The sequence below is a fragment of the Sitophilus oryzae genome, unplaced genomic scaffold, assembly GCF_002938485.1.
Source record: "Sitophilus oryzae breed Bouriz unplaced genomic scaffold, Soryzae_2.0 scaffold_1442_pilon_pilon, whole genome shotgun sequence".
NCBI classification, from domain to species: domain Eukaryota; kingdom Metazoa; phylum Arthropoda; class Insecta; order Coleoptera; family Curculionidae; genus Sitophilus; species Sitophilus oryzae.
In genome coordinates this window covers 4,757,695-4,783,507 of record NW_022146107.1, presented here as the reverse complement: position 1 = coordinate 4,783,507, position 25,813 = coordinate 4,757,695, and the positions used below count along the sequence as shown (strand labels likewise).

General features: G+C 29.6%; 1 protein-coding gene across 1 annotated transcript in view; it reads left to right on the top strand.

The window, feature by feature from the left end:
- The first annotated feature begins 15,726 nt into the window (after positions 1–15,726).
- LOC115877249 overlaps positions 15,727–25,813 on the top strand; it is a 12,079-nt gene continuing 1,992 nt past the window's right edge. The window contains exons 1-3 of the mRNA XM_030893399.1: positions 15,727–15,847; positions 17,342–17,517; positions 25,586–25,811. Of these exons, the coding sequence (XP_030749259.1) occupies positions 15,785–15,847; positions 17,342–17,517; positions 25,586–25,811 (465 nt within the window). The 5' untranslated portion in view covers positions 15,727–15,784. The remainder of the gene's footprint in view (positions 15,848–17,341; positions 17,518–25,585; positions 25,812–25,813) is intronic.

Sequence of the window (25,813 nt, the reverse complement as noted above, 5' to 3'; positions counted from 1 at the left end):
TTTGGAGGAAAAAAACTGCCTATCAAAAATATGTATATAGCCTAAACGTCAAATTTAGGGATTGCCACAGCCACTGTACCATAAAGTGTGGTGGTGGCTATGTCCACCATGTGGCTATGTCCGCAGCTGTCATGGAAATGAGCGATTAAAAAATTATCATAAATCATTTTTTTTTCAAATGGAAATCCACTTTTTTTATTTCACTCGTGAAAAGGCTTTCGTTACTTTCGTTTTTAAAAGTTGTTACTTTTTGACTATACATGTTCCTGTCCCTAAAATAAATCGTTTTTAAGTTATTTAAGATTTAGCTTTAAAGGGTATATTTTTCTTGATTTTAACCAGTAGCCTATGACAGTATATATTATCGATCATCATTTCCAAGCTAACTTTGCGCTGTTTTTTTTTCGATCGTACGGTATATTATTAAAATATCAACTATTAGAACGAAAATACGAGATATACCTATTTATATAAATACACTTTTTAAACTTTTAAGTAGCAGAATATAGTTATAGGAAATTTATATAATTCATTTTCTGACAGATAGAAATAAATTGTCTGACTGTTTGACACTTAATGTCAAAGAAAGCTAGATAAAATCAAGACAAATATACGTTTTCAAACTAAATCTTAAATAACTTAAAAAAAACGATTTATTTTAGGTATAGGAATATGTCTAGTTAAAACGTAACGAATTGGAAAATCTTTCCACTAGTGAAATAAAAAAAGTGGGTTTCCATTTGAAAAAAAAATATTTATGATAGTTTTTTAATCGCTCAATTCCATGACAGCTACCGCCATTATTATATGACATTTGAACAATTTAATTATTGAAATAGATAGCCACATGTCTTTTCTTTATGTCACAGGGGCTGTGATAATCACTAAATTTGACTTATAGGCTGTACAAATTTTTTTGACGTGTAGTTTTTTTCGTCCAAAAATGTTAACTATTTTTTTCTTAAAAATGCTTCCAGGGAAATACCGCGACAAAATATCGCGTTTTTGTAAGTCCTCCAAGATCCGAGGGGCCCCTTCGTTGTCTCAGACCCGTGGCCCCCTAAAGCTTCACTGCTCATCATCAGTAATGAAGCTAGAATACAAGTTATGCTGTGCATTGGTTGTAATTTAAAATGTTTATTCAGTAAAAATAAATAATGAAACCATTGAAAAATAACTTAAAAGCTAAAATAAATAAATTCAGTCTCAAAATAAATAAAAAATAATAATTAATTAAATATCTGCTTCCATTTATACTGTTTTTAGTTGGCGTATACGTATGGTTTGCATACTCCACCTACAAACTGCTTTATAATGTATATATATGTGTATGACTATTTTAGTAAATAACATTTTGATTTTTTGTTATTTATCACTGCCTACTAATAAGAAAATTATATATTTTAAATATTGCAGTAAATAATGAAAATAAATATAGGGTGGTATATATTTTTGAGAAGCAAGTCGGATCAATATGATTTATAAATATACAGGGTTTTCCATTTGAAAAAACATAACTTTAGTTAGAAACAGAATACGCAACTGTATTCTACGTAAAACGTTCTACAAGAATCAGTTTTCACCTTCTCGATATCATCCATAATAACGGAGATACGGGGGCTGTCCCAAATTGTAAAATTTTCGAAAAGACCCTGTAGCTCAGAAACGAAGAAGGCTATGAACATTTTCTTGAAAGCATCTTCCGTTTGACAAAAAAGCGGCACAGGTTTTTGCAAACCGCATCGTCCTATCTTTACTAATAACGGAGATACCGTATGATTTTAACTAAAATGGGACACCCTGTACATCAATCTTCTATGCATCAAAATGTATCGTCTGATCAAAAACAAAAAGGCGTCCAGTTCGCTTGGAAATGAACATCGATGACATTACCCATATAATTTTACACATAAAATGACAGCGATTTTCATTTCATAGCCATCGCAGACGCCATTTTTTTATCACATTGTATTTTGATGCATTGAAAAAAGTATCAAATTTCATAAAGATATCTACACTCAGTTGCAAAAAAACGCAACGGAAAATTTTTTCGTTAAGTCTAAAGTGTTATATTTTTTTATTTTTAGCCCGATGTTATTTTTTAATATCACGAGGTTGCTTATTTGGTGACTATTGTCTTAATTCGTAATGTCATATCGACACTGATTAGAACTCAATATTAAAATTAAAAAAAAAATGACGATACAGGCTTGGTTTTAATAAATATCAGTAACACTAAAAGAACTAAGGATATTAAAAACAATAAATGTAATAACGAAATGTACAAACAAACAAAAAACAAAGTAAAAATTGTATTGCCTCTCCAGGCTGCTATAACTGTCTGTAGACGTCGGTCCATACCTGTCAATGAGGCTACAAATATATTCAGTAAGCGTAAATTTTCCACCCTGTATTTAAATATTTATGTATTATTAATAATATGAAGTTTTTTTTCTTAGAATAGGTCCAGGAATCACCCCCTTAAATATTAGCAAGCTATTAAGGAACACCTTGTATACCATTCTAAATTCGAAGAGAAAAATAATATGAATTTTTCTTTTTGACGTTAGTTGACCATAGGCACAGAGAGGACGGTTTTTGATAAACACAGAAAAATTATTTGCTTATCTTCAAAACCACACTTCCTTTCTGCCTTTGCAGCTGGATTGCCTATCATCATTCACCACTATAAAACCTACATACAGAAAAGCATTTATTCATTTCTAAAATATCCAGATAGTAGCAAACAAAGCATATTCTACGTTAACATAGTCTAAAATTATTGTTGTTTTGTGTGTTTTTTACTGGTAAGTTATTATTTTTTTGAATTTTTTTTTGATACCTTTACTAATAATTTTGTCATTTTTTTGTTTTTTTTTATTGCAATCCTCGATATTTTAATATTAAAAAAAATATTTATATTTTTTTATATTCAAAAATCCAACAATATACCAATTTACAGAGTGTCCAATTTTCGCTTTTACAGGGTTTCTCATTTCAAGCAAAGCTGCAAAGACCGCATCTTTGTAGTTTTGCTACACATTTTCATATTACTGTGCTACTTTTTAATGAAACTAAAATTGCTACACTTAGATTTGTCCCAGTACTTTTAGTTCCTGTAATACAGGGTGAATTTAAAATTGTTCCATTTTTTATTCCTCTTGAATATCGGTTATCTTATAACTTATCGAAAAGGCGATAACTGGCTCTCATAGAGTTTTTCACGGAGAATTCAGTGTTGTAACAAGATTTTCGCTGGATGCCGTCGTTCTCGAAATATGACCCAAACTTTTTTTTTAAATGGGACATCCTATAGATTATTTTTTATTTTATTTGCATTGTTGTGATCTTTTGAAAGATATATTATACTGTAGACTTATTTTCATAAACAACGTAAAAATGCATTTTTTAACTTATTCTTAAAGTTAGTTTAAAAACATAAGTTTGAGTTTTTTTATATTTCGAAAATATCAGCTTCCAGCAAAAAAAAACTGGTTAAACCACTGGATTCTACGTGAAAAACTCCAAGGGGCATAGTTTTCACCTTTTCGATAAGTTTTTCAATTTCAAATTCGCCTGGTTTTTAATAGTTTAATGGTTTAAGTGTAATTTTTTTAAAATTAATAATTTAAGAATTATCAACAGAAAATTTAATTTTTTATACCCTGTATATTTTTAATTCATTGATGATTAAATAAAAAATATGGCATTCTTGATATTTTGCTTGAGTTTTTAGAAATTCGCCCACTTTGAATAAGTAGTCTTTAAACGGCATAGGCTGTAATGCAAAAAAATTCTAGCTGTGAGCAGCAATTAAAATGAAAATAATATTTGCAATGCGAGATGCAGAATTTTATAACAATTTAAACTATATTTAACAACATCAACACATTTAAACTATATCTAATAACAATAAAAATTAATGGCAAACCAAAACACGAGCTTTTGCTACAGGTGTTCGACATGTCAACCGTCTTCTGTTATGGAGAGACGTGACCAAAGATATTTAAACTCGGTTAGGTTGTTGAGTTTAAATATCTTTGGACGGGACCGTTTTTTGAACATTTCTCGCGGAATTCATTAACTAAGTGGTGGTAAAATATACCCTCGCATAACCGCTAACTACTTCTAATTCTTGTCTAGATTATACGGTCAATTTAAAAATAAGAACCTTTATTCTTCTGCAAAGATAAAAATCCATAGGCACTAAGTCCGGCGCCTCGGCGACCAACGGCTGGGATCTTGGTTAGCTATTCAATTATTCTCGAAATTGGTTGAAAAAATTCGTCTTGCTGGAAAAATATATTTTCGAATTCCATTAGGGGCAGATCATCAATAAGGGGTCCAAAGCCTACTAGTCAGGGTTGGAAAAAATCATGATTTTTTTTTAAAAATTAAAAAAGCAGATTTTTTTACATTTAAATCAGATTTTTTTAATTTAAATCAGATTTTTTTTTTATTTAAATCAGATTTTTTTGATTTTAATTCAAAACAATATTTAAATCGGATTTCCAAATGACTAGGACTTATTTCCAATTAAAGTCCTATCCTAAATGGATAAATCTATACCCTGATACCGATAAAATTTCTACGGGGCGTGTGATTTTTCCATATCGGTCACCAATATATTCCGCAAAAAAAATCGTTCGCTTCAGATCAAAAGGATTTTTTTTCAAATGTCTCAAAAGTATTAATTTTTGTCATTTTAACGCCTAGACATTAAAGTAAAGCACTGTTACGCCTAAGCACAAGTGTCAAATTCAACGAGTGTACAAATTGTTGCTCGATTACTGTTTAAATTATTTGCAATGTTTGAAATTGATTAAAAAAATATTTGTAATGTTTAAAAAAATAGTATGTTCTATTCGGAGTAAAAATGTAGTTTTTGTGCATATTTGATTTCAAAGGATTTAGTTTTTAAAGTTACACTGATATATTAGTATATCAGAGTAACTTTTATAAACATAAGAATATATATATTTTACAGTTTATTAAATATAAATTTTGACTACAAGGTAGAAAGTAAATCACAATATTTGATAAAACTTATAAGTATACCATTTTCGCAGTTAATAAATAATAAAACTATTTCTGACTATGATATTTAAAATTTAGATAGATAGATTATTAAAAAACATACCGGTATTTGCAGACGCAGGCCCAAATTCAATAAAAACCAAAATTTTTCCTGCGAAAATCGGGCTTTTTTCACAGAAAAGGTATTTTTTTGATTTATCAACAATCATTGTCAAGTTGACAATATACAGGGTGTTTTCTAATTAGTCTAAAAAATTGTGGTGTGATTCCTCATATGTTCTTAAAACAATGTTTATATAACCATTGGGTCTAAAGTACTTCCTTTCTGATCTACAGGGTGTTAAAAATTTAAAAAAAATCGAAATTTTGCTTAAAATAAATGGTACACTACTGCTTTTTTAAAGAAAATATATTTTTTTCTTCACTGGCCATCCTTTTTCAACAAAATTGGTCTTTTGAGTTTTTCTTGTTCATCAAACGGTTGCCGAGAAAAAAATAAATATACTTATTAAGAGCCCGCCTTAAACCGTTTTCTAACGATTTTTTATTTCTTAGATTAATTAGGAAACACCCTGTATATGCATATCACAGGCAACCAAATAAACTAGTAACCTCTAAAAATTATTTTTCCTACCACTAGCGACATACCGTGTTTTTAGTGAATAATACATTATTTTATCAAAATTTCACCATATGAGTTTCCAGGCAATGGCCTAGACATTAAAGTAAAGCACTGTTACGCCTAAGCACAAGTGTCAAATTCAACGAGTGTACAAATTGTTGCTCGATTACTGTTTAAATTATTTGCAATGTTTGAAATTGATTAAAAAAATATTTGTAATGTTTAAAAAAATAGTATGTTCTATTCGGAGTAAAAATGTAGTTTTTGTGCCTCCCTGTAACGTCGAAATAGCTTTACGATGGTCCAAAGGTACAGCATCATCAAAAAAAGTATAATTTTTCCTAATAAAACAATACACTACTGTGCAGAAAAATTCTTAAGTTGAGAATGAAATTAGTATATATTATCTAATGTCAAAGTGTAAAGTACTTACTGCAAAATGTCGGTAGGAATTTGGAAACATACAACCGTTTCAAAAAAAATATAAAACAACATATTTTCTGACAACGATTGTAGACTCTCGGGAATGATAGATATAGTCTCTATATAAGAAGAACCTAGTTCTGCATTAGACTTTGCGAATGATATTATGTATTCGAACAGAGCGATTTTTTTCTAATGAATTCACACGAAATTAGTTCAAAAATCGGTCCAACAATTAAATTGATCAATAGTTATTTTATATAGTTTTATAATGTTTACAATTATTTTTCGATTGTTATAGAAATATTTTTTATATAGTTTTCTAGGACACATTTTTATAACTTTTACAGTTATTTTTTGATTTATTATAAAGTTTCAATAAATTTTTTTTTTGATTTAAATTACATGATTAAAATAAAAAAACTTGATTTAAATCATGATTTAAATCATGCCAACCGTGCTACTAGTTAAAAGTGGCGAACTTTTAAAAATTCTGTATTTCGAAGGAGACTATAACAAAATATCAAGTGTGCTATATTTTTGGAAAGGTAATTTAAAGTTCTTTTCAGTTAATTAAAAATATACTGGGTGTCCCGAATAAAAAATAAATTTTTCTGTTGATAACTATTAAATTATTATTTTTAAAAAAAATATACTTAAACCATTAAATTCTACGCAAAAAGGAAATGTTTTCATAAAAATACAACATTTTCCATAGCAAAAAAGTTACAGCGATTTGTCAAAAATGCACATTTTTTAAAAACACCCCGTAACTCCGAAACGGTAACAGATATCGATGCGCGGTTTTCACCATCATGTTTCTGATAAAAATTGAGCTTCAGACACCGATATTAGTTTTCGTCTATCTCCTATAGAAAAGGGCGTTTCCCTTTGAAAGTGTCCAATTTGATCCACCCTGTACATGAAAATTTTACCAGTCGCTGCTGGTGAAGACAGCTTTAAACGAACCTGTTGCAATAGGGCTTTTCATAGGGCTGCTGGCGTGCATTTAAAACTGCGAGCTGCCTTGTGAAGGGCATTGTTGCTAGGGAATCTACAGCGAAGCGAAAGAAGCTATACAGGGTGTGTAAAAACATTTAAAACGATGCGAAAAAAATTAAGGTTTGTTTATTTCCTTTTTTAAAATGCTTATGCCTCCTCTAACGTAATGATATGCATTTGTGATCATTGACGCGCAGCTTTACCCCAATTTGAGCCACTCTGTATTTATTACCGTTTCCGAGATCCAAATGGTGAGAAAAAAAGGTGAAAGACCCTGTATAATAATTGCCTCGTTTAAAAGAGGTTTGAATTATTTATGGGGAATAGGCCACAGTAAATTGAAAAAAATGGTATTAAATATAATTAAACAAAAAACCTATACAGGGTCGCAGATATGTATGGAAACGGTTGATTATTAGGTAAAATGTACGAGGTACCGCAAAAAGTTAAATATATAAAGTTTTTTTAATGGCTATTAGCGAGTAATAAATTTAAGTATACAAGGTCGATCATAAAGTCGTGGCACACCAAAGTTTAATTTTTTTAAATGGAACCTCTTATATGTATATTATTGCATTTTTCAATTATTCCTTCAATTTTAAGCAATAATCGAAATACACACAATGGACCTCAAACCAACGGTTTTCGAGTTATTGAGTTTTGAAAATAATACCTAAACAATGCGATTTAATTAATTTCGATGGGTATGGTTTAATTTAACTGTTTAACGATGCCATTCTGCGGAAACTGGTGATACCTAATAATATTTGCCATTAGTTTTCAAGTTAGCATTTATAGATGTATAAAATGAGATTATACCAGGTCTGGAAATTACAAAATTTTCGTTTAACTTTTCAAAATCAAAACTTCATAATTCGGAAATAGTTGAATTTAGGTACATTATGTGTATTACGATTATTGCTTAAAATTGAAGGAAGAATTGAAATATGCAATAATGTACAAGGGTTGCATATAAAAAAATAAATTTTGATGTGCCACAACTTTATGACCGACGCTGTATACTTAAGTTTATATAGGGAAATTGGAACAACTTTCGTTGCACGTCATCAATGACACCATGCGTCGTGTTATGGAGTTGCTGGTGGTCGTACTATGATGTGCAACGAAAGTTATTTTAATTTTCCTTTATATAGCTAATAAACATTAAACTATAACTTTTGTATTTAATTTTTTGCGGTACCCTGTATATTTTACCTAATAATTACTTATCGACAGTTTCCATACTTATCAGAGTCCTTGTATACAAGGTGTTTCAAAAAACATGTTTACGTGTGGTGATTCCTCACGTATCACGTAAAAATAAGATTTATTTTTCATATCAACATAGGTCCGATCTATGGGTCCGATTCTGCTTTATTTCGTAGATACAGGGTGTTAAAGTCTTAATATTTTTTCGATTTATTGAAATTTTCTTCCAAGTATTTTAGCGTTTGGAATGAAATTTTATAAAAGTTAGTATAAATGCAACATTAAAGCTAAAAAAGTGTCGACATATTCACCAGGGACGTGTATATGGGTTATCACTGAAATATTTTTCTAAAAAAGCATGTACGCCACTGACTTTTTTTTCCTCTTGTTCGCGAAATCGGAAATAGTGTAAGCAGTTAACTGATTAAAAAAGTTTTCTCTTAATATTTGATCAATTTTGGCCCCCTTGATGAGATAAACGCAGTTTTATTAATTTGCCTTGATCCAAGGCTAATAGCAACGTTTAAAAATTTTTATATCATTAACTTGCGAAAGTTTTAAATAAGTAGTCATTGATTCCTCATCAAAAAATATGAAAAAAAAGTTCCTACAAACATTTTTTAAAATTAGGTTTTTTGGAATTATCTTAAATACCATTATATTTTTATTTGAAATTGCTCTAGGTTGGACTAATAGTAATAATAACTAATAGTAGTAATATTTAATAATAAATTAGGTAAAATATATAATTTATTAAACTCTCAATAAAATTGCGTTTATCTAATCAAGGAGGCCGAATTTGACAAAATATCACACAATTTTGATATCAAAAGGAAAAAGTCAGTGGCGCACATGTTTTTTTTTATAGAAAATATTCCAGTGAGAACCCATATGCACGTCCCTGATGAATTTATTGACACTTTTTTAACATTAAAATATGTACCTAGCACTTATAGTAACGTTTACCATCAAAATTTCATTCGAATCACTAAACACGAACGAAACAAAGCATAATCGGACGTATGTTGATATGAAAAATAAATCTTATTTTTACGTGAGAAATCTCCCCACGAGAGATGGCACATGTTTTTTGAAAGACCCTGTATACGTTTTTAATTTTTAACATTCTGTATCTTTAAAATTATGCAATTCGAAGGAACCACCTTCTGAAATTTGGACGTATATTTTTTGAACACCCTGTATATTAATGCACGAACTGTCAAGAAGGTCGTTGTTTAATTTTATATTATTATTAATTTTTGACTAATCATAAAATAATGTACTACGAAAGTCAAATTTGAAACACCCTTTGAATTGTTTAAGGGTATTTTTTGTTGCTCTAATGTTTTGAAATATAATTTAAAATACTAGAATTTAAAACTTGATAAATTATTTTATTTTTATTTAACAGAATGTTAATTTTTCGTTATCGTTGTATATGCTAAGGACTATTTTGATAAAAAAAGTTTTGTTTATCTTGAAAGCCACACTTCCTTTTACTGGTTGCAGCTGGGATCTGTGATTATAGCTATTGTCATTCAACCACAAGAAAAATTCATTCATTAAAATGTAAAAAAAATATTTATCTAAAAGATTTCTAAAATACCCAGTCTCTCTTACAAAAATAAATCATGTTTTACGTTAATATAACTATTTAGTTTTATAATCGCTGTATATGTTCCTAATTGGTAAGTTCTTTTTTTTTTCAAGTATCAATCAATTTTTTTGAAAAAAATCAGTCGGGGACTTAACTCAGACTGCAACTAAAATATTTTTTATAGTTAATTTTACGAAGAATCCACTAACACAAACCGTTTTACGATACCCCTAACAGATCTTCAGTTATTTAAGAAAATCTACAAAAAAAAAATCTGTTTGGCGTAGAATTTTGAACATCCTGTATGATTTAAGATTACCATATTTATAGCACAGTAAGTACAGACCATCTAAAGTAAATACCTCATATAGTTTTGATTTCAGGAAAGTTCTTGCATTTTAAATATTTTTTTTAAGAAAGGCTGGAAAACATATATTTTTTATTTATTTATGAACGGCTCTGAAACTATCGAAATGTATTTACTCATATCTTAGGATTATGGAAAGCGATCTAAAAGGAAGCCAAACATGCAATAATATACAGGGTGTTCTATTTAAAAAAATCATCCCGATCCACTTACACTTTTTTGAGCCACCCGATAGAAGTTAAAATATTTTCCTGTAATACATCCTAGTACATACTTTAGGTATGCACTTAAACAAAATTCCCAAGTTTTTTATTCTAGGAGCTACGGATGGCCGACGCATTATTGCCGGACCCTGTATAGTATAATAGAAAAATTATCAGACACAGGTGTTCCATTTCCATTTAAAATAACAAAAAAGCTACTACTTTTAGTATGAACGCGGCAACACTGTATTGCAAGAAATAATTTAGACAGATGGAGCAAGCGCCTTTATGCAAAAATCCACATTTTTAAACAAAAATTCCATCACCGGTTCTCCATAAACGTCTAATGTACAGCTGCACAGTGCTTCGAACATATGGCTCTAGAGGACCAAAATCCAAAACTTCTCTTTTATTGTAAGCAATTTATTCAAACTAGGTTTATTTGACACAAATGATGAGTACTCTCATTGTACTAAATCATGATGTTCTTAGTCCCACGTTTATGAAAAAAAAATCTTATAAATAATAATAATGTTGGAGCTGTGTTCCATCTAAGCAACGGTGTAAGTATTAAATAAATCCCTGTAATAAAAAAGAATTGAAATAACATTAGAACATGATTCCTACAATATAAGCCTAATATAAGATAAAAATGTTTTTCTTTAATGAAAAAGAAACATTAATGTTATATTTAATTAAAAAAAAAACTTAAGATACTATAAATTTACTTTAGGGACAACAAAATGCATAGATCGTAACTACTCTGATTCAGGAGAATCACTGCTGACAGAATCTTCCAAATTTATAGTATCCAAATCACAGGTAGATGAAGTATCCTCACATATAAGATATTTCTGTACATCATTTTCTAATATGTTACTTTTTCGCGTTGTTACTGTTCATTTTGTCGGTATGAGGGGTTCGGATGTTAATAGCTACCTCTTTAATAGACCATATTCATATATTATTTTTTCCTTTACTTGGACATGAGATTTTATAATAAATTGAAAGATGGACACTTTTTTTATGCGACGTTTCGCTCCAACATACTGGACTTTTTCAGGCACAAGTGGTGTCTCATTTGACTGGAAGGTTCATCAATATCTAATAAGAACGTATTTTTTGAAATACAAATAATTTTGAGTTCTTGTCCTTATGATCAAGCCAAGTATTAGCCAGATCCGCATTGCTTATCAATTTTACTCCATCTGAAAAGTATTATAAAATAAAGTTCGTCGCAAGCAGACGCAGATGAACTATACAAAAATTTAAAAGTGTATGAATATGGCAACAAAAATATTCAATAAATACGATATGTTTTGATATGTTTTTTAAATGCCTTTTGAAGTTTGAAAACGTAAAATTTTTATACCCATTTAAGAATCATCTTAAAAAATAAATAAAAACTAAACAATCACGAACTTGTTTAGAAATAAATTTAAAGTACATACCTTGTTTAACAATATCCATAGTGGCTTTCAATTAAGTACGTACCCGTTTAACTCCATAATATACAGAACTACTATAAATGTTATTCTTTTCACTGAGAGTAAAAATATTTGCTAACAAAAACGCTGTTTATGAAAAATAATATACAGGATGGTTGAACATTGCTATAAGTATAAAATTATATATTCAGATATTAGTAAATTTTAACTTATTTTTTGATTTTTGTCCATGGGACGAAGCACTGTGAGCTGGTTCGAAAAAAAAATGAATACGACTCTACACATATTTTTTCGAATATTTAAGCAGTGTATATTTATGTGTCAAGTATTTTGACATGTTAAGGTTATTGTGATATTGTGTAAAACAACTTTGCTTCTGACAAAGTGGCAAATAAATTTTTCAGAACGTCAGAATCATAGAATATACTGCCCGAAATAATAAAAATATGTTTTAAATCGTACTCAATTTTATTGGAACCAGCTGTACCATGGCTGTGAATCACTCTGTATATAATGCCCATAAAAAATTGGAGATATTTTTTTCTTGTAAAATGTGTACCCTGCACCCTCGTTCAGACCACACGAGCCACTACTGAATGAACTATACTTAATGGACCTGTTGCAATAGGGCTTTTCATAGGGCTGCTAGCGTATTTTCAACTGCGAGCTGCCTTGTGAAAAGCATTGTTGCTAAGGCATCTACAAAATCATCTTTAGTTTATATACAGAGCGAGCAATAATAATAATGATTAAAATAGTTGGATATATTGAGATTTTGTTCGTTTGATTGCCAATAAATTTAAGAAAACAAAATAAAAACGCCATTTATTATTAAACTGACATAAGCTTTTTTCGTTTTCCTGTTATTACCGATTCTGAACCAGTGCCTTCTATTAAAAGATCAGCCTACGGGCGGACTTTTGTTTACTTCATCAGCTGTACATACTTAGATATTGGGTTAGATTCCGTTTCATATTTTGTCGGTTGATTTTTGGTTTTAACTCTTTGATTTTGAAAAAAGCAGCATTTATTATTGTAGTAAAAAAACCGTTTGTGCCTGTTGAAGTAACATAAAATACTACCAGATATATGGTCACTCTCGGTTTCGCATAAAAAATAGAAATTTTAAAATTACACGTTGTGTAAGTGATTTAACCTAAAAGTGCCAATACATTTTTACTTATCGTGATTTTTGTGTGTGTTTTTAAGACTCTAACAATTCATCAATAAAGCTTATGTGGAGTGTGTTTTGGTGCTATAAAGTCATCTTTGTTGTGTTCCTGGTGGAAAGGATAGTTACTAAATAGTTATTATAGCTTCAGGCAGCCTAAAGTGTCCGGAAGAGCAAGAAAAGTGGGTACGAGTTATAAATCAAGAGAATTTTATTGAAAATATCTTTAATAAATTTAAAAATAATATTCCTCCCATGATGGTGATTAATGAAAACAGGACAATTATGTTTATTTTATTCATATTGTGGAATCTCCACTCCAAGTAATTGCTGGTTCAGCTTCGATAGATTCAAACACGTAAGTTAGGCATTATGATCTAGGAAAAATAAAGAATATGTGTATTAGAGATCATGAAAAGATTATTATTTTGAGTTCAAATTTTAAAAAAAAGATTTTTGTAAAGACAAGACTGATACAGTTTAAAAAGAAGAATGTGTTTTTGTTTGATAATATATAATGTATGTTAAGCATAACATATATTTGTTCAGTAATTTTAATGAATAGTATTGATTATTTATAATACCAAATTAATATTAAATATTTAAGTGATGGCTGAATACAATATGAATAAAATAACAATAAAATTGGTATATTTGCATAATACAAAATTAAGTTTTAAGAATAAAGGTGTTACTAAAAAATACTAAGTAACTCATATTTCTTTGTTTTAATTGGTCTAATGTTATTTACATTTTACGTAAGAATTATACCGTATCATCGAAAAAATCGGCGTCTAGTTGGCTTGGAAATGAACATCGATGACATTCCCTAAATAACTGTACACATAAAATAATTAACTAGAATTTTACAATCTTGGAAAATTTGATATTCTTGAACCTTTGATTCTAAATATTCTAAATTTTTAAATTTAGGTTCGGGAAAAACGCTGATTGATTTTTCATTTGGTTTTTCATTATTTTTATTTGGTTTAAAAAACGGTTTGGCTAACATTATAGCCTCCATCAGTGTTGTGTCATATGAAAAATAGTGTCGAATATAATCCAAAAATTGCATATAAAAATATTCACACCACGCACATAATGTTTACTGCGTACCCATAGTCAATGTAGATAATTTTAGTGTTAAGAATAATAATTTAAAAATATGTGGTCATCTTTTGATAAGTTTATATTAGTTTATTAATTGCAGTAAAATATTATGAGGTGTGAATTATATTGTATATGTAATTTTTTGGATTATATTCGACACTATTTTCTCATATGACACAACACTGTGAAGGCTATAGTTAGCCGAAACGTTTTTTTTAAACCAAATAAAAATAATGAAAACCCAAATGAAAATTTAATCAGCGTTTTTCCCGAACCTAAAATCCCAAGAAAATCAAAAATTTTAGAATAATTTAACATATAAAATGCCAGCGATCTTCATTTCATAGCCATCGCTGACGCCTTTTTAAGATAATATTGTATTATTTGTAAATATAATTTTCGAACATTGATACTTGCAAAATATACATATATAATTTTGTGAATGCAAATAATAATACATCACTATTAGTAGATATTAAATGTTTTTTGTTAAATTAGATCGATTTTCAAACCCCAAAATTTAAAATATATTTACATTTTACCCATTATCTTATGTACCTATACATTATTTTTACATTGTAAAACATTTGCTGCATTTGTATGGTTCATAGTTTATTTGCCAAAGTATTTATTACTATAAATAGGTATATATGTTGTAGTTATTAACTGTATATTATGTATATTTCATTTAAACTATATCATTTTTAAAATACAAACCAAAAATCTGAGGAATAATTATGTTTTCCATGTATTCTACAACATATTTATTAATCCGTTATATCTAACTAGCGTGACGTCATAAATCTCGCCCCAAGGCTGATCTTTTAATAGAAGGCACTGTCTGAACCGTCCTAGAATTGTGATGCGTATGCGCAGAAGGAAATATGAAGATATTATTTCATTTGCGCATGCGCTGGATAGTTCTAGGACGATTCAGAATCGATAATAACAGGAAAACGAACAGACCTATAAAGTGTCAAATTCAACGAGCGTAACCATAGTTTCTCTCTATATAATTATTTAAAAAGCATTACTTTTAAATATTTTTATATTATTTGGAACGTTTAAAATTGTTTAAAAAATTATCTGTGACGTTTGAAAAAAATAGTAGTTCTATTCGAAGTAAAAATGACGGTTTGTGCCTTTCCTGTATGTCGAACGTACAGCCTCGCCACAAAAGTGTCATTTTTACTCCTAATAAAACAATATAGTATTTTTTTAAATTGAAAAATATGTCGGTTTAGCAAACCATAAAGTTAGTACTAAATTTTAAGAAGATAAAGATATATAATTTGCTTTAGCATCAGTACCAATAGCTAATCCAAAGACCCTCTCAGTGTTGTTAACTATTTCAACCATTGTTGACCTCTTCGTATTTTGTACTAACAAACAAATTCTAGGCGGTTGCACACCAATAGAATATGTTTTTCCATTACTTTTATTTTATATTGAATTATTATCATATGAATCAGATCTTATAACTAATAAAGATAAGATATAAGATAACGACCCACCTATTCACCACCTAAAAACAAAAATAGATTTATATACTTATTATTAGTATATAAAGTATCAGTAAATGAATACAGAATATTATGACCATAGTTTCTTCAATTATGTTTAAAACTATACTTCTTTTTATGTTATCAAGCTACTTGGTAAGTAGAGGTACCTATTTTCGAAAAGAAATAAATCAATTTTATTATATTTTTTATCTCTGTATCACAAAACAGTAGTACAGGGTGAGTCAACGATAGGAGAGTTATAGGGCTGAAGAATAATACTACACGATCGAAAATATAAAATAAATAAAACGGCGTCAAAGACGGCTGGGGAATGACTATCGATGATAATTTTGACAAGGTCAAGCCCTAGACGTTATTTACTTGGCCTGTACTTTTCTTTACATATTTTGAAATGACATTTATATATACTGCTAGTTGGCCTTAAGAAGGTTGGTTGTAATTTATTTTTATACTGAGTAAAAATTATTTTTAAATGGTATACCAACTTTTTTATTTTTTCAGATAAAAAAATGAGATTTGGTATGTTAGTATCTATATGACATAAATTCGGATTGATTGACGAATTCAATTGTTTTTGGTCACTTCCTGTTTCACCGAAAATTACTACAACTTTTCATTTTTAAATGGGACCCTCGGTATTTTTTTTACTTTATTCGATAGAAAATGACACTCTGAATAGAATGACATATTATCAGCGAAAATGTCACCTTTTGGCATTTTCGCTTAAACAAAATCGTATTTTAAATTTTAATCTAGAGTGCCGGTTGGTTTTGCTAAAAACACTAATTTTTAATCAAGGGATCTGGAAAAAAAGTTTTAACAGTCTAATGTTTTTCGTGTCTTGTCCCAATTTTTTCAAATGGAACGAGCGTGGCTCATTAACATATTTAGAAAAAGCATTTTTTTACAAATAATTTGCTACTACACACTTGGTATTACGAGTCAAGTTGACGAATCGCATGTTACAATTTGAAATAAACCATATGCGAAAATGTCAAAAGTTGACATATGAAATGTCATTATATTCAGAATGTCATTTTCTATCGAACATAGTAGAAATATACCGAGAGTGAAATTTAAAAATCAAAAGTTGTAGTCGTTTCAGGTGATACAGGAAGTGACCAAAAACAAATGAATACGTCAATCAATTCTATTTTATGTCATACACTAACATACCAAATCTCGTTTTTTATCTGAAAAAATAAAAAATGTTATAGGGGTGAGCCACTTTTGAGACGCACCCGGTATAGTATAAATCCCTAAATTCGATGAAACATATTTTTTGGAAATATATAGATTTGTGTGTCTGAAAACGTTCTACCCTTTTTTAATCATTCGATAACTAGTATTAATTTTTGCCAAATTTTATGTCAATTGTTAGTAAATGACATCTGGAGATTGACGTCGTCAAAATTATCATCGATTGTCATACCCCAGCCGGTTTTTTTTGGATCATACGGTATACAGGATGTTTATAATAAATAAATAAAATTTCGACCAATTAAAATTAAAAAGTCTCAGTTTTTTAAAATCAAATAAAAAGATAGTATACGCAGTGTCCCATTTTCTGACAGATTTTACAAAACTAATCAACTTATTTGTAGTTTTTTTTCTTTAATTTAAAAGGTTTTCTGCGAAGATGTACTTACTCCTGATGATGAAGGATCGACGCAACTCGATAACTTTTTGGACCTATTGGAAAACCTTAGTGGTTTATCTACACTAACGCCAGAACGCACTGTCACAGTTTGTGGTAAAAATTGTATTGTCAATCCTAAAGGGAATGCAGTTTGGGAAGTAAGGTAAGCAGAACTGCAATAAGTCAGTTTTAAAAAGACTCAAGTCATTTCTAAAATCAAAATGATTTAAGTCTCAAGTCAATTTCAATATAAAGTTCTAATGTTTTTTTTTTCTTTCAAGTCAGGTTATTTTTGTACAGACTTAATCTATACTAATATATAAAATCCTTAAGTGACAGGCTCACTGATTAATCACGATCCTGCTCAAACCACTCAACGTAAGAAGCTCGATTTTGGCATACAGGTTGATTCTAGGGTGTAGAGGTTCGATAAGAAAGAATTTTTCGAAATTCCAGTTCCAAGAGGGTGAAACCACCCCTCAAATATTACAATATTTTTTATTTAAAAAACGGTCAAGTTTCCGAAAAAACGCTTAAACACGTATATTTTATTTTGTTTTTTTACATATTTTAAGATTTTTTAAAAATGTATACAGGATGTTTCGAAAAATCTGGTCATTGATTAATCACGATCCTGCTTAAAACGCTTGACATAAAAAGCTGATTTTTGGAAAACGGATTGACTTTAGGGTGTAGAGGTTCGATAAGAAGGGATTTTTCGAAACTCGAATTCTAAGGGGGTGAAACAACCTCTCAAATATTAGAATATTTTTTATTTAAAAACCGGTGAGTTTTTCGGAAAACTCTTAAACACGTATATTTTATTTTGTTGTTTTACATATTTTAAGATTTTTAAAAATTTATACCGGGTGTTTCATAAAATATGACCACTGAGTAATCACGATTCTGCTTAAACTGATTAAACCTGATTTTTGGCAAATGAATTGACTGTGGGGTGTAGAGGTTCGATAAGGAGGGGTTTCTCGAATCTCAAATTCCAAGAGGGTGAAAAACGCCCCTCAAATATTACAATATTTGTTATTTAAAAAACAGTTAGTCTTTCGGGAAAACGCTAGGACACGCATAATTTATTTTGTTTCTTTACATATTTTGAAATTTTTTAAAAGATCATACAGGGTGTTCCAAAATGTTGGGTAATTGATTAACCAAGATTCTGCTTAAACTGCTTGACGTAAAAAGCTTATTTTTGACAAACGTATTTTTTGAAAGTCAATTTCCAACGAGATTAAACTACCTCTCAAATATTACCAAGTTATATAATAATGTCGCCATATTGTTTTTTCTCATGCTGACATAAATGTAGAAAATTTTATCCAGTTTGTATGTTAATGGAAATTCTTGCTTTGCTTTATCATCACCATTACAAATGATTAATTCGACGCGAACGAAGTCGCGGGTACACGCTAGTTCAATATAATATTTCTATTCTATTAGGTAGTCTTTATTTGACTTAAGTCCTTTATTTAATTAAATCATGATAATCTGCAAGTTAGGTCAGTAAAATGACTTAAATCAATATAATTTCCCTCAAGTCAAGACAACTAGAATTCAATTTAAATACCGATTTTTTAAATGTTAATATTAATTTTCTTGTACTATTACCTATTATCCCGATTTTTTTATTATCTGTATTAATTTATTATAGATACAGATTAGAATAAAATATTATATAAACAACTATAATAAACAATAAAAAAATAAACGCATCAAGGACATTAAAACAGGCATATAAAAACATCAACAGCTTAAATAAAATTAAATTTCGTGGTACTTTGTACAGGTGGTCCTATTTTTGTGTGTTTTACAGGGTTTCTAGTTTACGAGCAGCGGTACAATAAGATAAGGTTTTCACAGTTACTACTTTTTTTATGAAACTAAAGATGGTAAACGGTAAACATACAGTGGTGGCCAAAAGTATGGAAACTTTTTGCTTTTTAAAATATCACAGAAAATATTGCTATCTATGATTGCTATGCTTAAACTCTCAGGAATATAAATGAACAGCTTATCAGCAAATAAAAGTATTCCAAAAATTACACAGCGAAAAAAATCTGTTTAGCAGTTTTTGTAGGAGAACAATAGATTTCTTGTGGCCAAAAGTATGGAAACCATAAACAAATACATTAAAATTATTTAGTTTAAGCTGATAAACGGTACGATTTGGCTTCAGATAAATATAAACATCATGCCCAAGTCTAAATATTTCTCTACGGATTTAAAAAATAAAATAGTTAAATTATACAAGAGCGGTTATAAACAAATTCAAATAAGTAAAATTTAAACATTTTAAAGGGCACCGTTTCGAAAATGAATTCGTAAATTTAATAAAAACAGGGAACGTTTCAACAGCTTTTAAGTCAGGAAGACCAAGAAAGTTGCAACAGGACAAACAGTAATGTAGGGAGAGAATATCAATGGGAGATCCAAGAAAACATCCACAGACATTTCTCGAGAAATGGGTGAAAGGAATATCGGTGTCTGCACGCACGGTGAGAAGAAGGTTGGATGACATGGGACTTTTTTGGAAGAGTTGCGGTGAAGAAACCACTAATATCAAAGAAAAGTAGGATGGCCCGCTTTTTAAATTTGCTCAAGATCATCTCACCTGGTCTTATCAGAAATAGAATACTGTACTGTTTAGCGACGAAAAGCAAAGTTTCAACTGTTTGGTAGTGACGGGAGATGTTATGTCCGAAGACCAAAAGGATACACGGTACAGCCATAAGTACCAGATGCCCACAGTGGAAACATGGGGGTGGGAGTATAATGGTATGGGGTGTTTTTTTCTCGCTCTGATTGGGTCCTCTTTGTTAAAATTGATGGAATAACGTACCGTTTTTTGTATAAAGACATATTGGAGAATAATATGCTGCCTCATGCCGATGAAGAAATGCCACTCAGATGGTTGTTCCAGCAAGACAATGATCCCAAGCACAAATCTCGGTTTGTTCAAAATTGGTTAAATGAACATAGTGTTCCACTAATGGATTGGCCCTCACAGTCTCCGGTTAAGATCCTGATCCCATAGAAAATTTATGGGACCATTTGGATAGCAAAATTCGAAGCCATTCTATTTGAAATAATAATGAATTATGGGAAGTTGTAAAAACTGAATGGGCGGCCATTTCCAGTAAAGATTGTACGAGATTGATCGATTCGATGCCACGAAGATACGAAGATGTAGAGAAGTAATTAATTCAAAGGGATATTCCACTAAATATTAGTAATTTTTATATTATCTTGAATTTTAATAAACATTCTTCTTCAGTTTCCATACTTTTGACCAAGAAAATATTCAGGTATTTTCCACAGTAAATTTTTATCAAAGCCACCCAATAATTTTTCTCTCGTATTTTACCGTTGCCATAATATGAAATAATACTGTGTGTATCTGCGAAACCATTAAAATTTTTGAAATACTTTAAATACAAAAAATGTTCATTTTATAATTCTCCATCACTGAAAAAATAATATACAGGGTGTTCCACTTAAAAAACGAAGAAAGATTATTTTATATTTTAGAAAGTTTGACATAGAATTTTGAACATCCTGTATGATTTACCGTTACCATATTTATAGCAAAGTAAGTGCAGACCATCTAAAGTAAATACCTAATATAATTTTGTTTTCAGGGCAATTCTTGCACTCTTTAATAATTTGTTTAAGAAAGGCTGAAAAATATACAGGGTGTTTCAAAACAAATGCGAAAAACTTTAGGGGGTGATTCCTTGTTCAAAATAAAGGGTAGTTTGCTTTATAAACGTTGGGTCAAAAGTCAACCATTAGGGAGATATTGCGGTCCAAAGATTGCGAAAAAATAATGTTTTTATCTTTTATCTTGAAAACGAAAAGAGATAGACTAATGAAATTTTATGGAAGCATTACTGTTATGAAAAACACACACTTTCTGGTAATTTTTTTCATTTTTTTAAAATGAGTGGAAGGGTTGAATAAACTACCCCTATCATTCTTGTTAACAAAATTTAAAGAAAATCTTATCAAACACATGCAAAAAAAAAAAAAAAATTAATTTGATAGTTTAGTTTATTTAGAAACTTTTTATCTCTTCTATTTTTTGATAAAACTCACCGATTTGAAATTAAAAACAAAATTCGAAGCCATTCTATTTGAAATAATAATGAAATAATAAACTGAATGGGCGGCCATGGCTAGTGATAATAACGATAATAATAATCATCTAGATAATAACGTATTGCAGTAGAGTAATGTCAAATAAAATAACATTAGGAACATCCTAAAAAGTAACAGCGGCCGACTAGATTTTTTCCTAAAAAAATTACAGCAGCCCACTAGATTCTTTATCAGAAAAAAATGTTTTTGTCCTGGCATGTAATGCTTTTACATTTTATTTTTAATTTCAAATCGGTGAGTTTTATCAAAAAAATACAAGAGATAAAAAAGTTTCTAAACAAACTAAACTATCCAAATTAATTTTTTTGCATGTGTTTGATAAGATTTTTCTTTAAATTTCGTTAACAAGAATGATAGGGGTAGTTTATTTCAACCCCTTCCACTCATTTTAAAAAAGTGAAAAAATTACCAGAAAGTGTGTTTTCATAATTTCATTTATCTATAATAATAATTTATTAGTCTATCTCTTTTCGTTTTCAAGATAAAAAATTAAAAACATTATTTTTCCGCCATCTTTGTACCGCGATATCTCCCTAATGGTTGACTTTTGACCCAACGTTTATGAAGCAAACTACCCTTTATTTTGAACAAGGAATCACCCCCTGAAGTTTTTCGCATTTGTTTTGAAACACCCTGTATATTTTTTGTTTATTTAAAAAATATCTCTGAAACTATCGAAAAATATTTAATCATATCTTAGAATTATGTAAAGCGATCTGAAAGAAACCCAAAAATGCAATAATATACAGGGTGTTCCATTTAAAAAATACATTCTCATAATACTTTACGTACTATTGCCTGACCCTGTATATTGGATGCTGCTGTTAAAAATTTACGATAAAAATATAAGAAAAAAAAACTTAAATCTCATAAAAGATTTAAATCTGATCTAAAAAGACTTAAATCTTTTATAAAAACTTAAATCTTTTTTTAATGACTTAAATCTTTTTCTATATCGAATATTGGAATAAAGACTTAAATCACAAGTCATTTTGAAAATGACTTAAATTTTAAGTCAGCTTTCGAAATATGACTCAAAATCAAATGATTTAAGTCATTAAAATCTATGACTAAAGAATATAAGGACATGTAACGCCCCTATACGGGCTGCAGCAAAATTTGTGACCTTGGAGACCTTTCTTTTGGTGGCAAACAATGAGTCATCATTTCGTCACCAGCGACAATTTTAGCGATTTTTAATAGTTTGTGTGTAGTAAACTTTGTATAAACTTTATTACAATGGTGATTAGTTGTTCAGCTTTCAAGTGTAAAAGCAGCAGCGATAACAACTTTTTAGCGTTTTCTTATTGAATTCGATAATTATTCTTCAATTTCAATTAACATCTATATGTACTTGATATGTGCTATACGTCGATACAAGTTTTGTACCTTTTGTTAACATTTTAATACGTATTTTTCGTAATTAATTAGGATGATACACCATAGGCGTAGTCAAAACAATTATCAAAAAATATAAATATGTATTGCTTCCATAGACTTAAAATAAAATATAGACTACACTATTTACATCTCAACGCGGACAGACAATATTTTTTGTACACATGTTTACTTCTGGGTACAGTCGACCGAGCCTTCCTCATCCAGCCTATGTTGTCACGTCTTTAATATTATCAATATTTTTTTTTCTTGTTATACACATATATTGAGATATTAATACTACAGTTTAATAAAGTAGGTTTTAATATTCCATAGATGTATTAAATAGTCCTTATACTACTAAATTATAAGTCGGATACTGTTTAAAAAGGATAAGTTCTTTACAATATGATAACACCGATTAGAGGCGAGGGAGCCTATTCATTCATTTATTACCTTGTAGTACGCGTGGCAAGTGTGCGGTAAAGCTTTGATGCCGCTATGTCCCCGGCTGTATTAACGCATTTTCTTAGTTTGTAGTCCTTAAGTGTTTATTTTATTGACTTTTTCTGTTCAAGAACTATAAAATATGGTTCGCCAGTGCCAAATTTGCAAGAAATTTGACTTAAATAATCCATTTAAGTCTTGAAACGACTTTCGACCGGTAGACAACTCTCAATTTGCCCATTGGGAGCCAGTGGCGTTGTTGTAGAAAGGCGCTTATTTAGATAATATTTTAGTAAAATGTAAAATCTGAATTTTTTCTCATTACATTATTTACTTACTTACATTGTAACAAAGTCATAATTATAACCCTGTTAATAATTAATAATGATTTTATTAAAAATATGGTTTATTCTAAAATTATCTTGAGCATATAAAATAACATACAAGAATTTTAAATTGATATTACATTATGAAACAATATTTTTTAATATACCGGGTCGTCTCAAAAGTGGCTCACCCCCTATAACTTTTTTATTTTTTCAGAAAAAAAAACAGATTTGTATGTTAGTAGGTATGTGACATAAATTAGGATTTATTGACGTATTCGTTTATTTTTGGTCTTTTCCTGTTTCACCGAAATGATTACATCTTTTGATTTTTAAAGGCACCCTCGGTATATTGCTACTTTATTCGATAAAAAATGACACTCTGAATAGAATGACATAGCATATGTCAACTTTTGACATTGTCGCTTAAAAACAAATCGTATTTTAAATTTCAATCCAGGGTGCCATGGTGTTGTTAAAAACACTAAGTTTTAATCAAGAAGCCTTGGAAAAATAGTTTTGATCGTCTAATGGGTTTCGTGTCTTGTCCAGGCCGGTTAAAATATGTACAAATCGTATTTTTAATCATACATATGTCAATTTTTTCAAATGGAACAAGGGTGACTCATTAGCATATTTGGAAAAAGCATTTTTTTATGAATATATTGATACCACAGACTTGGTATTTCGAGTCAAATTGTCGTTATGAACCGCGTGTTACAATTACAGTTAAACCATATGCGAAAATGTCAAATGTCGACATATGATATGTCATTCTATTCAGAGTGTCATTTTCTATCGAACAAAGTTGAAATATACCGAGGGTGCCGTTTAAAAATTAAAAGTTATAGTCATTTCCGGTGAAACAGGAAGTGACCAAAAACAATTAAATGCGTCAATCAATCCTAATTTATGTCATATACTAACATACTAAATCTTGTTTTTTTATTTGAAAATATAAAAAAATTATGGGGATGAGCCACTTTTGGGACGCACCCGGTATAATAAAGACAGTACCGAGTTAAATAAATGTAGTTTTCATTTTATCCACTTCCTATCACCTTCCTTGATTTAATGGAACAGATTTATGTTTTCTCTAATTTACATAAGACATCACTTAACCAGAAAAAAATTACAACAATAATATTTTTTTTCTCTCCCTGTCGCCGATTCTATTATATCTGTGGAATAGATCCTGTTTTGATTAATATTAGGGGTTGTAAATGTTTGACTAAAATTAATAATTTATTATTAAATTAATAATTTATTATTAATTTCAAAAATTATGTAATTTCGATTATAAAATTTCTTCTATAACGTGTATTTTATTATTTTTATCCTTTTTGGACTTAAGACGTTTTTTCTAAACTTTTATTTGAAAAACCTGTCCTAAATCTTAATAAAATATAAAAAAGTTTAAATACGATATATTTCTAATTTAATTATAGCTTCATTAATATAAAAAAAATTACCCGTCTATGATACGGAGAGTTCAGGTGTACTTGAGAAACGAAAGACAGTGTTGTGTTTCTGGGCAGAGTCGTCAGGAAACGATCGTGACGACAGAGACAACGTATCTATCGCTCGTGTCGCACTCGTTATAACCTAAAACAATAACACAACAATAACAAGACATTGTCTGACCGCATGTTCCAGCTATTTATGAATGAGATGCTCAGTCTATATTTTATTTTAAGTCTATGATTGCTTCAAACAGCAAGATTAAGAAAAATATGTGCTACGACACTGACAATTTGCTCTCGGGTGTTATTTGTCCTTGGATTCTTTAGTCATTGATTAAAATAAATTAAATCAAAAAAAGGCTTAAATTTTCTGTGAGCTTGCAGCTCTGCTTCCAGTAATGAATGACAAAAAATTAATTTAAATTATTTTCATTTTGTTTTCTAGGGAACAGATGTATACCACATATCTGAAACAAAATGCTACCAATCCAGAAGTTTCAATAGACGGTTGTCTTGCCAGCCATCCAAGTGACAATGCAACTTTCAACGATTGCATGAGTCAAGTTCGAGACTCCATGATAAAAGATTTTAATTCTGCTTTCGATACAAATTTCATAAGTATTTTAGAAAAAGATGGATGCGAAAACTTTAATGATATCCTTAACTGTTATGT